Source organism: Haemaphysalis longicornis, unplaced genomic scaffold, assembly GCF_048455015.1.
Source record: "Haemaphysalis longicornis isolate Haplotype H1 unplaced genomic scaffold, Haemaphysalis longicornis Haplotype H1 scaffold_7, whole genome shotgun sequence".
Taxonomy (NCBI): domain Eukaryota; kingdom Metazoa; phylum Arthropoda; class Arachnida; order Ixodida; family Ixodidae; genus Haemaphysalis; species Haemaphysalis longicornis.
The window spans coordinates 5,663,850-5,677,563 of record NW_027526422.1 but is presented as its reverse complement, the minus strand read 5'-3'; the positions used below and the strand labels follow the sequence as shown (position 1 = coordinate 5,677,563).

Sequence of the window (13,714 nt, the reverse complement as noted above, 5' to 3'; positions counted from 1 at the left end):
GATACCTAAGCTTGGCACTTAATCTGATGTCCGTATGAGATTTAAGGGCTAGTATATGCGAGTAGTGTGTGCATGTAGCCAAAACAGTTCCCACATGAAAGCCTGTTTTTGGAACTCCTTCCAGTATGTTTTCCAATTATTATGTTTGCATATGCGAGAAAGGTAATTAAGTGTTCCTCTTAATTCTTGTTGATACACCTTCACAGTATTGCAGACACCAAAAGAGAGAAAAAAAAAAAAAAGAACGAGCGATAAACGTATAAACTGGGACAATGCATTGTCCAGCATCTGGCACTCATTGCATAACTGCCAGGGAAAGGTTGTGGGGCTGGCATTGTGCGCAATTATGTAGGGTGCTGTTTGATCACTCATGAGGCTTTCTGCGTTTTGAGCCCATGCACTCACACCCTGCATCGCATTGTATATCCATGTGCAAGAGGGGGGATGCAGTTTCAGCAGTCACCTTGCTGTTTTCCTTCAAGATCAGGGATGTGCCAACCAGCCCATCAGCAAGCTTTGCTTGTTTGCAAGTAATGTATCACACGTGAAAACGTCATTTCCAAACATGTATGCACATGCATGACTCGCTAGTTTTCGGAGAAACCAACGTTACTAGCCTTTCCTGCGGCACAGACTCGTTCTTCCCCCAGTGCGCGTGCTCACTCTCAATTCTCGTGCCTGTGCCCCCCTGGTGCAGCCCATCTACCAGAACCAGTACATCATGCGGGAGGTGACCACCACCAGCACCAGCAGCAACCGGACGGCGTCGCCCTCGTCGCCGCGCGGCCGCGCCTTCCTGGACGGGCCGGCCAGTCCCCCGACTCCGCGCCGGTCGCCCATCTCCAACAACCTCTCCGAGCTGGACAACCTGCTGGAGGACCTCAACACGGCCAAGTTCCCGCACCCCGTCACGACGCCCTCGCCCCCAATGACCAGGAGCAGAGGTGGGTGCCCTTGCTCGGTTCACCACCCGCCAAAGCGGGATCGCATGAGTTCTGGTGTTCCCCAACATGCTGCGTTGTTCCTCAGATCCACACTGCATGTACGCATAAATTAGATGTCACTTATATTGAATTTTGTTCTTTTTTTTTTTTTTTTTTTTTTAATATGCGTTACGAAGTGCTCTAGCGCAAGGCGTAAACGAGTTTCCCGGTGTTTTAGTATTGTGATTACATGAGACGACGATTACAACGACGACGGCAGACACCGACAGCCCCAGCCTCTAAGGGCTTCGCCCCTAACAAATTACAGCAGGTTGTGCTAACAAATTTGTCCTCATTTTAATTAAAAGGAGAGGCTAAATTTAGTTTTCCCCAGTTTGTGTTTGGAGACAGAGCGGCTACTTATATAGCTAGTAAATACTTTCTGGGACAGTGCTGGTAAATTTTAGGCATTAGCCCCGTTTGCATTGACCCGACGAGGGCGCGTTGAGTCGAAATAAACAGGTTTTCTGACCTCGACACCCCCATGTATAAGCGGACGGGCTGGTTCGGAGAGCCGTCGTGGCGAGTCCAGTCGAACCGGAGGCAGGGGGTGGGTTGGCTCCTTCGTGGGGCTGAGTCGACAGGCCGCGGGGAGCAGAATACCGTATTTGCGTGCTTCTAACGTGCCCCCCATCGTAACGCGCAGGTAAGTTCGCGAAGGAAAATTAAAAAAAAAAAAAATTTGACACTGACGGGACTGCGCAGATGAAAAAGACATGACACCACGTACCTAGCAGAGAGGTTTTATTTGGCGTATGCAGCTGTGGAAGCCATAAATGATTGTGCTTCATAAAATTGCTCATCGAGCTCCTGCTGGAAATAAAGTTATATCGGGGAGCGTTGAAGCTCTTTGCAATTTCAAGTGTTTTGATCTTCATAATTCTAGGTGTTACGGGCTAATTTCAGAAGCACAAAAAAAAAGTGCAACAGCTGACCAAGGTACGCGGCATGTCATTGAGGAATTATTGCGCTGAAATTCATTCACGTGGCTTTGACAGATTGTTTTTATTGGACTGAGTTGGATTTTGAGGGGACTTCGTGTCCGCCTTATGTAATGTTGCTGGCCGCTTTAAAGCCTATTTCGGTTTTGAGCCCTATTATAACGCGCACACAAATATTTAGGCGACCTTCTAGCAAAAGAGGGTGCACATTAGAATGGTGAAAATACGGTAACTCTTTTTCCGGGAACCCCTCCGCTCCCCTCACCTCGATTCTTTGAACGGGGTTCATATAAACGCGGGAGGGGTGGAGGTAGCTGAACCCGCCAGTCAACTCGACCCTCCCTCGTCGGGTCCATGTATCCGGGGCTATTGAGGGGAGCTTGGACATCCCTAGCAGTAGAAGCTTAGCTGCTCCAAAGAGCTCCAAAATCTGTATTTTGGTGCCCCAAACTGCTCCAAATCGCGGCTTGGTAGTGGCACCACTGTATTGATCTTGACCTGTTTTTTTTGGTCAATGCCTAACAGGTTGTGACTTGCGAGCAGTTTGCTAAAAAACTCTTGACGTGCAGATGGTGAAAGGAGAACTATGCTCTTGAAAGCACCTTTTTGCAGGCAAAAGATGTGCGCAATTGCCTGCAAAAGCTATTCCGGACATGGGCTACACATTCTAGACTTAAACGTGTTAAGGTAATTAGACAATGCCTGCAAGTCACTAAGGTGGCTCTGTAAGTTGCACCATTGTTACATGCATATCTTCTTTACTGCATCAGGTGCGTATTAGCAGGTTTCACTTCATTTATCGTACGTTCCAACCTGGTGGGCTTATTTATTCGCTTACCAAGCTTAGCTTAAAAGTAGTTTTCACGTAAAACGTGGGCATAAGTTTCACTTTCTGGTGACTAATTGGGCTGTGTGTCAGCTTAGTGGTGGTGCCTTTCGTTCAAGCTGTCCCTGCCATCATTACCCCCCTTCCCCTCGTACCTTTGTGGAGCCGGAGAGATGCGTGTCCCAATATAATCTTGGCACGGGCAACGTTTTCCTGCTGGCTTTTCTCACGCGCCCGCACTGTTTTTACATCCAAGTTCTACAGAGTTAAAACTTGGGCCTTGGCACTGGCAGAAATCGGCGATGCACGTGGGGCTGTTGGGCAACATCTCTCTGCTCTCGACATAGCTTGTGTCGTACAGTGGCACACTGCATGTGCGTGCTAGTTTTTGGCTGCAGGTCAGCGTATCGAGGAAAGCTGAAAACGTAAGCCACCAATAGGGAGGGGGAATTTGGGGTTGTATAATAGTACTGTTTCAGTAAAACATGTTCTTGGGCGGGTCAGTTCATACTGAAAGGGAGGCCTATCACTAAGAAGACAGGGATGGTGATGAGAAAAGACAGGTGCTGCTATTAACTGAGTGTACTTCGAAGAAGGCAAGCATACATATGGCAGGCAAGCACTAAAGAAAGAAAGGAAAGAAAATGTAAACCACAGGCATCTGGTAAAGCGTATACATCAGTAAAAATTTTCTAGAAAATCACATTCCTTAGCATAGATAGATGGCGACAACTCCCTCATACACATATGGTTCCCATTTCTTTTTATAAAAAACACTTTAGAAACTTCATGTGCAGTCACGTCACTGCTTCTTTGAGTTATTTTTGTCTTGGCCAGCTCGGGTTTACAATAATAATCTCGATCATTACCATGAGTTAGCAAGTGTGAACCAGTTCCGTATTTTATCGATAGGGCATGTTCTCTTAGGCTGTCATTGATAGGTCGGCCGGTGTGGCCGATATATACCTTACTGCATCGCAAAGGAATGTCATAAACAGCACCTACTGCACACATAATGAAGGGGTTGACATACTTCTTGTTGCATTTTCTGCGTCTTTTCGGGCACTATTCTTGAGCAGAGTGTAGCAAGTTTTAACGGCACTGGAAACACAACCGGCACATTGAATCTGGAAGTGACCTTTAAGGTTGTGCACAACTCTCTGCTAGTAGGGTTTGATCTCAAGCCTTGGCTCATTTGTCCAGTGCTCTGCAGTGGCCCTCTGTGGAAGAGAGAGGGGGAGAATAAATATTTTATTTGTCGAGCAGAGGCTGATGAATGGGCCTCGCCCCATGGAAGGCATCCCTAGTCCAGGATGCCTTCACTTCGGCTGGCTGTCCTCGATCGGGTCACCAGGCTGAGCTGGGTATCCGTGTCTGGGCTGTCCAGAGAAGCCCTCCACTGCTCGTAGGTGGGGTTGTGAATTGGGGGCAAGCCCCGAGTCCGTTGGCACTCCCATAGTATATGGTGGAGGGTGCCAGGCTGGGGGCAGTAAGCGCAGAGGGAAGGGTGTTGGGTGGGGAAGATGAGGTGGAGGCAGGGGGGATGTGGGTAGGTGTTCGTTTGGAGCCGCCGCCAAGTTGTAGCTTCCTCTCTGGAGAAGCGCCGGTGTGGTGGTGGGAGGCGATGGCAAGTTTGCTTGTAATGAGCGAGAATCTCCGTGCAGCCACTCAGTGGGTGGAGTTGAAACAGCTTTCGTTTTTCTTAAAAAAGCCTCTCCCAAGGCAGTAAGGATTGAGCGCAGAAAATAAGCAGCTTGAAGCCTGGCCATTTGGGGGTCAAAACGGCTTCCCATAGCATGCTCACAAGATTTGTGCAGGGCAGACAGAAGGCACAAAATGGTGATGGCACTTTTTATGCTTTTGGAATGCGCAGAATCAAATGGCAACATCTCCTCAGAAGTTCGAGGTGAATGTTCTAACAAACGTGGTTGTCCAGGAAAATGAGGTTAACATCTGAAAACTGGAGTCTACTGTAACGGGGTAGCTCATGTGTAAAAGTTAATGTCTTCTCCTTCCCACCCCGATTAAAATGGCTTAAAACTCCTGTCACTGTGCTAAAAAAGGTTAACTTCGTCTTTTTTTTTTTTTCTCCAAAAGTACCAGAAAATCGTCAACATGTACCCAAAAATCTTAGACCTTGGCACAGTTGAGTGAATCGTTTGAAGTCACGATCGACACCTGCCAAGGAAATGTTGCACATGAACGAGATTTACATACAGGGTGTTACGACACTAAATAAGCATCTTTAAAAATTTTTTCTGTGCAAAATGCTTCTGTATTAGTGTTCAAATTTCGCACAAAGGTTACATTTTGTGGTGGTCTCTTTTGTTTAACACCACGTAGAGTGACGGCACTTTGTTGCTTATTATGAAAATACTAATTAGAAATGATTTTTGTCTATAGGGAGCCAGCAGCCATTCTGTTTATTGTTAAAGATGTAACTGATGGGATGGGTTTATTACTGTGACAGGGCAGTTCAGAGGTGGGGGTTGTCGGGTCTAAACTGGCAGGCTGCCTCGTAGCCAGCACACTTGAAGTGTCTCCTCTACGAGCACTGTCTCTCTCTGTCCAAGCTCCAACTTCATGAAAACTTCATAACAAAATACATAAGCGACAGCCTAATGAGAGATTGCTGGAGCAATAATTGGCTATGGGGCAAAGCTGCTGTCAGCCGTACCTGTATCTGACGGACTAGCTTCCCTCTTTCATTTGAGAGAGTTAGCCTTAATTTGCACATAACCATACTATGGTCACTGCTTCTCTCTCTCTCTCTCTCTCTCTCTCTCTCTCTCTCTCTCTCTCTCTCTCTCTCTCTCTCTCTCTCTCTCTCTCTCTCTCTCTCTCTCTCTCTCTCTCTCTCTCTCTCTCTCTCTCTCTCTCTCTCTCTCTCTCTGTCTCTCTCTCTCTCTATCTCTCTCTCTCTCTCTCTCTCTCTCTCTCTCTCTCTCACTCACACACACACACACACACACACACACACACACACACACACACACACACACACACACACACACACACACACACACTCACTCACTCACATTTGGATATATTTTACATTTACATGTAAAAATGTTAAGTGAATATGTGTAGGAACTTCTGCTGAGCACATCTTTTTGACAACATATTCTACTGCTTGTAAACATGCGGAAGCAGGTTGGGTAAGCTTCGTTTCAGTTTTGCCTTATATTCAGTGATTTGCCTTGTTGTATACTCACAGCCTGGTGATTCATGCTGGTTAAAACAGGAGTTATCAATCACTAGCATAGTTAGGTACATGAGTTTTGCAGCCCTGGGCCTTACTGATTGCCATGCTGGTCAGCTTCACTCGCTATGTTATTTTTATGGCCCAGTGTTAGTCTGCATGCAGTATATTTGATTTGCATGCGGTATTAAATGCTGCCCGTGGTGTTTTTCTCTGTCAGCTTCTGCCTTTGTCTGTCGTTGTGAACAACGTACCACAAGGGAACCACAAGCGAGTGCTTGCATAGTGTGTTTGCTAAGTGTTCCGGATGGCTGTGGGGTAGGGAACTAACTAGCGTGTGAACATTTCCCCCAAATTTTGCAGGTATTTTCTGCACCTTCCCTTAGGCGACAAGGTCACACTGGCTTAGTTTTCTTGGTAGACTGCCCGTTGACTCGGTTTGTGACATGCTTTTTCATGTCGCAAAACAGAAAGCGAAGTTGGCCAGTGATGGCTGGCTGCAACAAGGCTACACTGTGACCTCCGTGCCTGCATTACAGAATGCAGCCGCTTTGTGAACTAGATTCCAATAGTAGGGCGACGCTGTGCTTTTATTAAGTGGCAAGTGACGCTACAAGGCTGTGGGGTTTTTTGCACATTTTTTCCAGTGATGGAGGTCACTACCACCCGGGAGGTTTCGCACGTGCCCAATGGCCGGTCTCTGTCGCCATCGTCGCCGGTCCGATATCGGCCGCCCTCGTCGCCACGCTCTTACGAAATGGAACCGGCCATGGAGCACCTGCTCGACGACCTCCAGAGCGCCGTGCCGCAGCCCAGTCGGGGGGTGTGAGTGGCACGCACTTCCTCTCCTCCTGCTTCCTCTTCTTCACTGCTCAGTAGGGTGCCCCGTCAGTCTTTCTTAAGCCTTCTCTGCCACTCCCAAGACCAATCAGAGCCCTGTCACCAAACGCTTCGTGCTGTGCGCTTACGGGCACTCATTTTGCTTATAACCCGCCATTCCTGGAGAGAGTCGTAAGGGAAAAAAATAACGTGGTAATGTCACACCACTTATAATGGATAGGTAACTTAAGTGCGTTAAACTTGTAGATTGAATTTTTCAGAACAGATGGCGCATACGTTTTTTTACCACTGGAAGTAAGGTGCTTCGTCACATTATACCAACAATGTGGTCATTGAGTCTATGTGGCAAGTGCTTTGCCTTTTTGACGGATTAAAAAAACTTGCGAACTACAAATGAATTATGGCGTCACCGAACACGGTGATAATAAACATGCCCATCGAAGTGTTGGGTCAAGTGATGGAACTGAACAGCCCCTGCTGCTAAACAATCTAAGGGAGAGGGGGAAGCATGCGGGAATAGCTATGGGCCAGTGCAGGCAGGCTAGAAAGATACTTGCTCGTGGCCTATTAGGCATTGTTATGGTGAAGCCATCTGCTTGCAAAGAGAGGCAATATATTCACAACTAGGCCAGTACAGCTAGAGTTGTGCCTCCACACCACCCGTATTCATCTTTTTCGGGATGGGAAGCCCATGGCGCTACGCGCCACTGTCCACTTCCTAATTTTCTCGTTACGCTACATTCAAAATCTGAATTGGGGATCAGTGCACCACAGCAGAGTACTATGGACTAATTTAGGTTGCCTGGGGACCTTTGACATGCGCCAAAATCTCCACACACTGGTGGTTTTGGTTTTTGTCTCCGTCCCAAAAACGCCCACTGTGGCCAGAAATTGTGCCCACAAAGTCTAAAGGTACAGAGGAGGGTTTTAATGTAGCGCATCACACCCACACATGTAAGCATGCAAACGCATGTAAACATATAAATTCATATCCGTAACCACCGTAGTGACTGTGGCCAGGTTTGATTCCTTCTTCCAATGGTTGTTTTTTAGATTAATACGACTAAAAGTGGGAGAATATTCAAACCTTCGAATACTTCGCGAATAGTGTTTTCTATTCAATTTGATTCACAGTACAGTTATATTCAAGTTTCAAAATTTCAAATTTACAAAAAGTAAAGCTGTAAAAGTTGGCTCTGCCACAACATGCAAACCTTCAAGCACGAAGGGTGAGTTCGTTGAACTAGGCTGTCGATATTGATGATGAACAGGTAGTTCTCGTATTAACTTTGGTAGCAGCAGCAAGTGATAAAAAAGATGCGACACATCCAAAACATCTGTGGTACTGATCCAGCACAGTTATATTAGAGGGGGGGAAAAAAATAGGTGAGGTAGCAGTTCAGAATACTCAACAAAGTACACACACATCAACACGTAGGTGTTCATAATGAAATCATTAGGTGTAGGAAGGGTCAGAAAGCTGTGATGGCAAAAAAAAAAAAAAGAAACCCTGCAGTGCACAAAAAAAAGGGGACAATAATGTTCGTAGTCATCCACAAAATGGTCTCTGATTCCCCTTCTCGGAATGGCTGACAAGATTCAAGACATGAAAAGTATTATCTGATAAATGGAAAATACAGGAAACAGGTTGGAAGTTTATAACCGGATCCCCTGTCTTCAGCTATACCAGGCGTTTTGCGTTAGGTCGGTGGAGAAATTGTAGGCACGTGTCCAGGAAAACTTGGATACGTCGATTGTCTACCACCAACGAAATGTTCACTGCATATTCTTATCCTTTTTGCCGGCTACCGTTTGGTTCAATTGGCTCCATGATAAAAAAAGAACAGTTTACACCCATCCTTCATGCGAAGATGCACACTGCACATCCCTCATGTTTGCTGGTAAAAGGGATGAACATGCTAAAAATTGAAAGAACTTCGTTTCTATGGGAGAATTACAGTAAATATTTGCAGAGTTCCCAATGTAACACTTCTTGTGCACACCACGAAGTCACAGTCGCAGCATAACTACACCAGCATTGTCTACTTGTCTGCCTGCCGCATAGCTTCGGAAGCACCCACCAGGCAGCGCAGCAATCTTGTTGCACAGTCCCTGTGGGGCTTCATAGGCATACATGGCATCTTGTGGACATATTTAAAGGGTCACTGAATAGTAAAAGCAAGTTGGCTTATATCAGTAGGTTAGAGTGTCATGAATGCAAATATAGCACTCGCAGCAGCAGTGGGTGCTTGTTGACACCGAAAATGTCAAACGCGAGAACGGGTATAGCTGCCTCATCCACTTTTCTGCACTACGTCTTGGGACATCGCAACTCTTGAAGAGTGAAGCGCAGGTTTAGTGGAGATTGCCAAAGTGTTTTCCTTTAAAACAAACACCGAGGCAGCAGGGACATGCGAGTGAAAAATAAATGTATGCGAAAACATTTCCTCATGACGTGCATAAATTTCTGAAGTCGCATATCTCAGCTAGAGGACACTATAAAATAGGATGCCTCAGCCCAGGCTGTAGGCTTGTTTCAGTTCGGATTTCGTTGCAATGCTCCGCCTTGCAGTGCAAGCACAGTGGAGAGATGCATACTTGAGGGTTTATTCGCGAGCCTGCCGTACCTACTAAACACTAGAGCAGCATATGTATATATACATACATGCAACAGCCAGTCGCAAAATCGGATTTTGTCAGTGCAGTTGGCTTGAATCTAAATGGCCGACAACTACTTTGGAAAGCTGTGTGTGTATTTTCAGTGGCTGCAGGTCCACTGCAGGAACAAGGCCTCCCCCATTGACCTCCACCCGTTTCTGTCCTGTGCTGCCCGAGTCCATTCCTTGCCTGCGAATTTTCTTACCTCATCGCTCCATCGAGTTGACGGCCTCCCTCTTCTTCTGGTCCCTCTCTCAGTGCCCATTCTGTTGCCCTGGTGGTCCACCTGTTGTCCGTTTGTCTCACTAAATGGCCAGCCCAAGTCCAGTTCTTTTTCTTAACCTGACCCAGGATATCATCTATCCGAGTTTGCTCCCTAATCCAGGCAGCTCGTTTTCTAGCCGTAAGCGTTACTCCTAACATTGTTTGCTCCATGGCACGTTGGGCGGACCTAAGTTTGCTTTCTAATTGTTTAGTAAGGCGCTAAGTTTCCGCTCCGTATGTCATCACCGGCAGGACTCGTTGGTTGAATACCTTTCGTTTTAGAGAGAGGGGTATCTAACTTTTCATTATTTGGGAGTGTTTGCCAAATGCACTCCATCTCAGTCCTATTCTGGGCCTGATTTCTTTCTCATGGTTTGGGTCAGCACTGACCATCTGGCCAAGGTAGTTATATTCTGGTACTTGTTCCAGTGTTTCGTCCCCTATGCTAAAAAGGGCGCGTTCAGCATGTTAATCATTATTTTAGTTTTTATCATATTTATCTTTAGCCCTACAGCGAAGCTGTCTCATTTTTGTGCCTCAATCATTTTTGGAGTTCTGCAGATTCACTGAGCAAGACTATGTCGTCTGCGAGCCTAAAATGGCTGAAGTATTTGCCGTTTATCTATAAGACTAAGTTTTCCCAGTCAAGCCTCTTGAATACACTCTCCAGGCATGCTGTGACCAATTTTGGTGAGATGGTATCTCCTTGTCGCCCTCTCTTTCGGATCGGAAATTTATCGCTTTGCTTGTGAAGGGTTATTCTGCCCGTGCATTCCTCATATATGTCGTCTAGGAGTCTTAGGTAGGTCTTCTCTATTCCTTGGTCCTTTAAGGGGGGACACTGCTCTTAAAACGGCTTCCTTTAATAAACTCTGTGAAATTTGTGTCTTTTCCACTTATTTCAAATATGCCATTATTTTTTAAGTAAGTCAATTAGTTACCAAGATAATTAGAGATAATTAGTCATTTTTGGAGGAACAATAGACAAGCAGTGTTAGCTTTTGGTGAGTGCAGTACGAGAATCAGTTTTTTCATGCACCGCATGGAACTAATGTAAAGCTCATTAAACCTTGGTGGCACCAAGTGGCGAGGAACCATTTCGAACGCCCATTTCAATCCCCAAAGTTTAATGAGCTGTAAAATTAGTGCCAAGCAGTGCATCAAAAAACCGGTTCTCTTATTGCACTCACCAAGGTTCTTAGTATTGGAAAATATAAATGTTACAGTTTTATAGCCAACACTGTTTTATCTATTGTTCCTCTAAAAATGACTAAGTATCTCTAACTGTCTTGGTAACTAATTGACTTACTCAAAAATTAATGGCATATTTGAAATCAGCCGGAAAAAAGCAGGAATTCTGACAAGTTTCACAGTTCACCTAAAAATTAAAAGAAATTATTTTGAGGGTTAAGGCGTCCATTACTGTGGCGGTGCTTACTGAATCAAAAGCTTTGTCAAAGTCTATAAATTTATAAAATTAGTCTATATATTTATATTTACCTACTCTGAGTGCCATCATAACCGAGGTGGCATCAAAAAACAACCCCTTGCTAATTGGCTTCCAACCTTTGCCACAAAAGTGAAAGGTAATGAGAACAGGGACTGAGGGACATGGCCGTGATTGAGTAAAATTGAAAATAGTGCCCCAGCTTGCCGTGGGCACTTTGTGACTGGCTCTTTGATGCCACAAAAAAATGGAAAGGAAGCAGGAGGGAGAAGTTCCAGCTTTACATATTTATTTCTCAGCGTACAAGGCATCAGTGGCCGTCGAACAAAAGCCAAGAGAGCTTTGTCATCATCATTGTTCACTTTATTGAGAAAAAAAGAAACAAACAAGACATAGATATTCACTGCAAAGCAGCGGTTGGGGTTGTCATTTCAAGACTCCATAAAATCTTGCCACCTCTTGAGCCTGGTTAATCAGTTTCCTCTGACGCGCCAGGTCTGAGCCAGCAAGAGCTGCCTCCCACTGCACGTGTTTTTCCTGTGGTATTGTGCTGCCTGGCCATGTGGCCACTATGAAATGTGCAATATTTTAGTTAAAACAAAACAAAAGAAAATCCCGGGCACGTGAAACCTGAGGAGGGGTGAAGCATGCAGCGTATAAGTATATTCTTGGAGCCTTGGCGTTTTTGACCACGGAAATGAAACCGTTGGGTGGTACAGGTATACAGTTTTAACATTCTCACGTCTTTGAAGCACCAAGCATTTTATCTGACATGAGATGTTGGAAAGCAAGTGTCCTGGTGATTTAGTACCATACTACATGAAACGACGACGACAGGAGACGCCGACAGCCCAAGCGCCTGACGGGCTTCGCCCCTAATATACACTGCTTGCTACTTGCAGCCATATTTGCTGCATATACGGCTCTAGAGCCTTCATACCTTGATATCAGACTTCTTATAATGCCACTGTAAGAATGTCGTCCCAGCAATGCGTTCATGTGTAGCATTGAAGCTAACTTTAAGGGGGCTCGGCACACAGCAGAGCATCTGTAAAAAATGCTTGCTCATTATCCGACCATTCTCACTTGAGAGTTCATGAAAATTTTACACACCTCTTTACGGGAGGAACCTCAGAAGTGCGCATTTTAATGCATCAAATGTGCTCAGCGGAAGTGAGTGAGTTTTGTTTTAACTGCATCATTGGTTGCAAAACTCATCTCTATTCTCATCCTAAGGCCACCGATCTTTGAACCACAAATACAACATGGAACTTTGCTTTATTCGAAAGGTAATTCACACCTTCCCAGGCAAAATTTTGTTTAGTGGGGAAATATTTCATTGCATGCAGAGGCATTTGTGGTTCAGTGAACAGATTTCACTGCGTGTCAAGGACATATTAGTAGAAATTAAGAAGGAGAAATGGATGTGGGCAGGGCATGTAATGCGAAGGCAAGATACCGTCGATCATTAAGGGTAACAGAGTTGATCTGTAGAGAAAGCAAGCGTGGCAGGGGGCGGCAGAAAGTTAGATGGGCAGATGAGATAAAGAAGTTTGCCAGGATACATTAGTCGCAGTTAGCACAGGACTAGCATAATTGGAGATCTATGGGAGAGGCCTTTGCCCTGCAGTGGGCGTAGACAGGCTGATGATGATGATTATGATGGGGATGATGATGAAAAGATTTGAAATAATCTACTTTCCTTTGAACCACTCTCGCATGCCAAAGTTCTTCCAGGATGTTTGTAAGGGGAGCAAAGGGAGGTGGACAGTCAGTGTGCTGAACTACATGTCATTGGATGTTGTCCAGCAGAAACAGTGCTTGCAATTGCGGGATTCCTGTGACATTGCCCACCAGGCAGCCAGCAGCTGCTGTTAAGCCACAAGTGCTACACAGACTGGAGATTCAGGCGCTGTTGTCAGGAATGTTGTAGGGAATCTCTAGCTGATAGAACGAAGAAAAACCTCAGCAAAGTACGGTGTTATATTAAACATAACAAGAAAGATCCTGTTGGCATTCCTGCTATCATGGATAACAGCAAATTACAGGAAGATAACTTCACTAAAGCTCATTGCTTTAACGCATGTTTTAATTCCATGTTTTCAGCTCAAAATTCTACTTGCATGTCTCATTCTCTTCCACAATTGCCAGATATGAATGACACCGTTATTACCGAGCAGGGTGTGGCATTATTACTCGGCAATCTCAATCTGAATCGTCACTCCGAACTTGGCCCCGATGGTATCTCAAACCCCTTTCTAAAGTGCTGCGCAGCCGCAGTGGCTCCGTTCTTAGTTTTAATTTCGAGTGTGCAGTTGTAGACCATTATCTTTAACATCAGTTCGCTGTAAGACCCTTGAGCATATTTTGTACTCGTCTATCATAAAACATCTTGAAGCTAATCATTTCTTTTCGCCAGCGCAGCACAATTTTCGCTCTGGTTGGTTTATCGTGTGTGACACAATAACCGAGTTCATTCATGACGTTGCTTTCTCTTTCGACCAAGGCCTTCAAGTAGATGTAGTATTTTCAGATTTTAACAAGGCGTTTGAC

The 13,714-nt window shown here is 45.4% G+C and overlaps 1 protein-coding gene across 6 annotated transcripts in view; it reads left to right on the top strand.

Annotated features, from left to right (window-relative positions):
* Pax (paxillin) overlaps nt 1-13,714 on the top strand; it is an 80,342-nt gene that overhangs the window by 49,413 nt on the left and 17,215 nt on the right. For all 6 annotated transcript variants that reach the window (XM_077675791.1, XM_077675790.1, XM_077675793.1 and 3 more), the window contains exons 3-4: nt 698-944; nt 6,600-6,777. In XM_077675791.1, the coding sequence (XP_077531917.1) occupies nt 698-944; nt 6,600-6,777 (425 nt within the window). The remainder of the gene's footprint in view (nt 1-697; nt 945-6,599; nt 6,778-13,714) is intronic.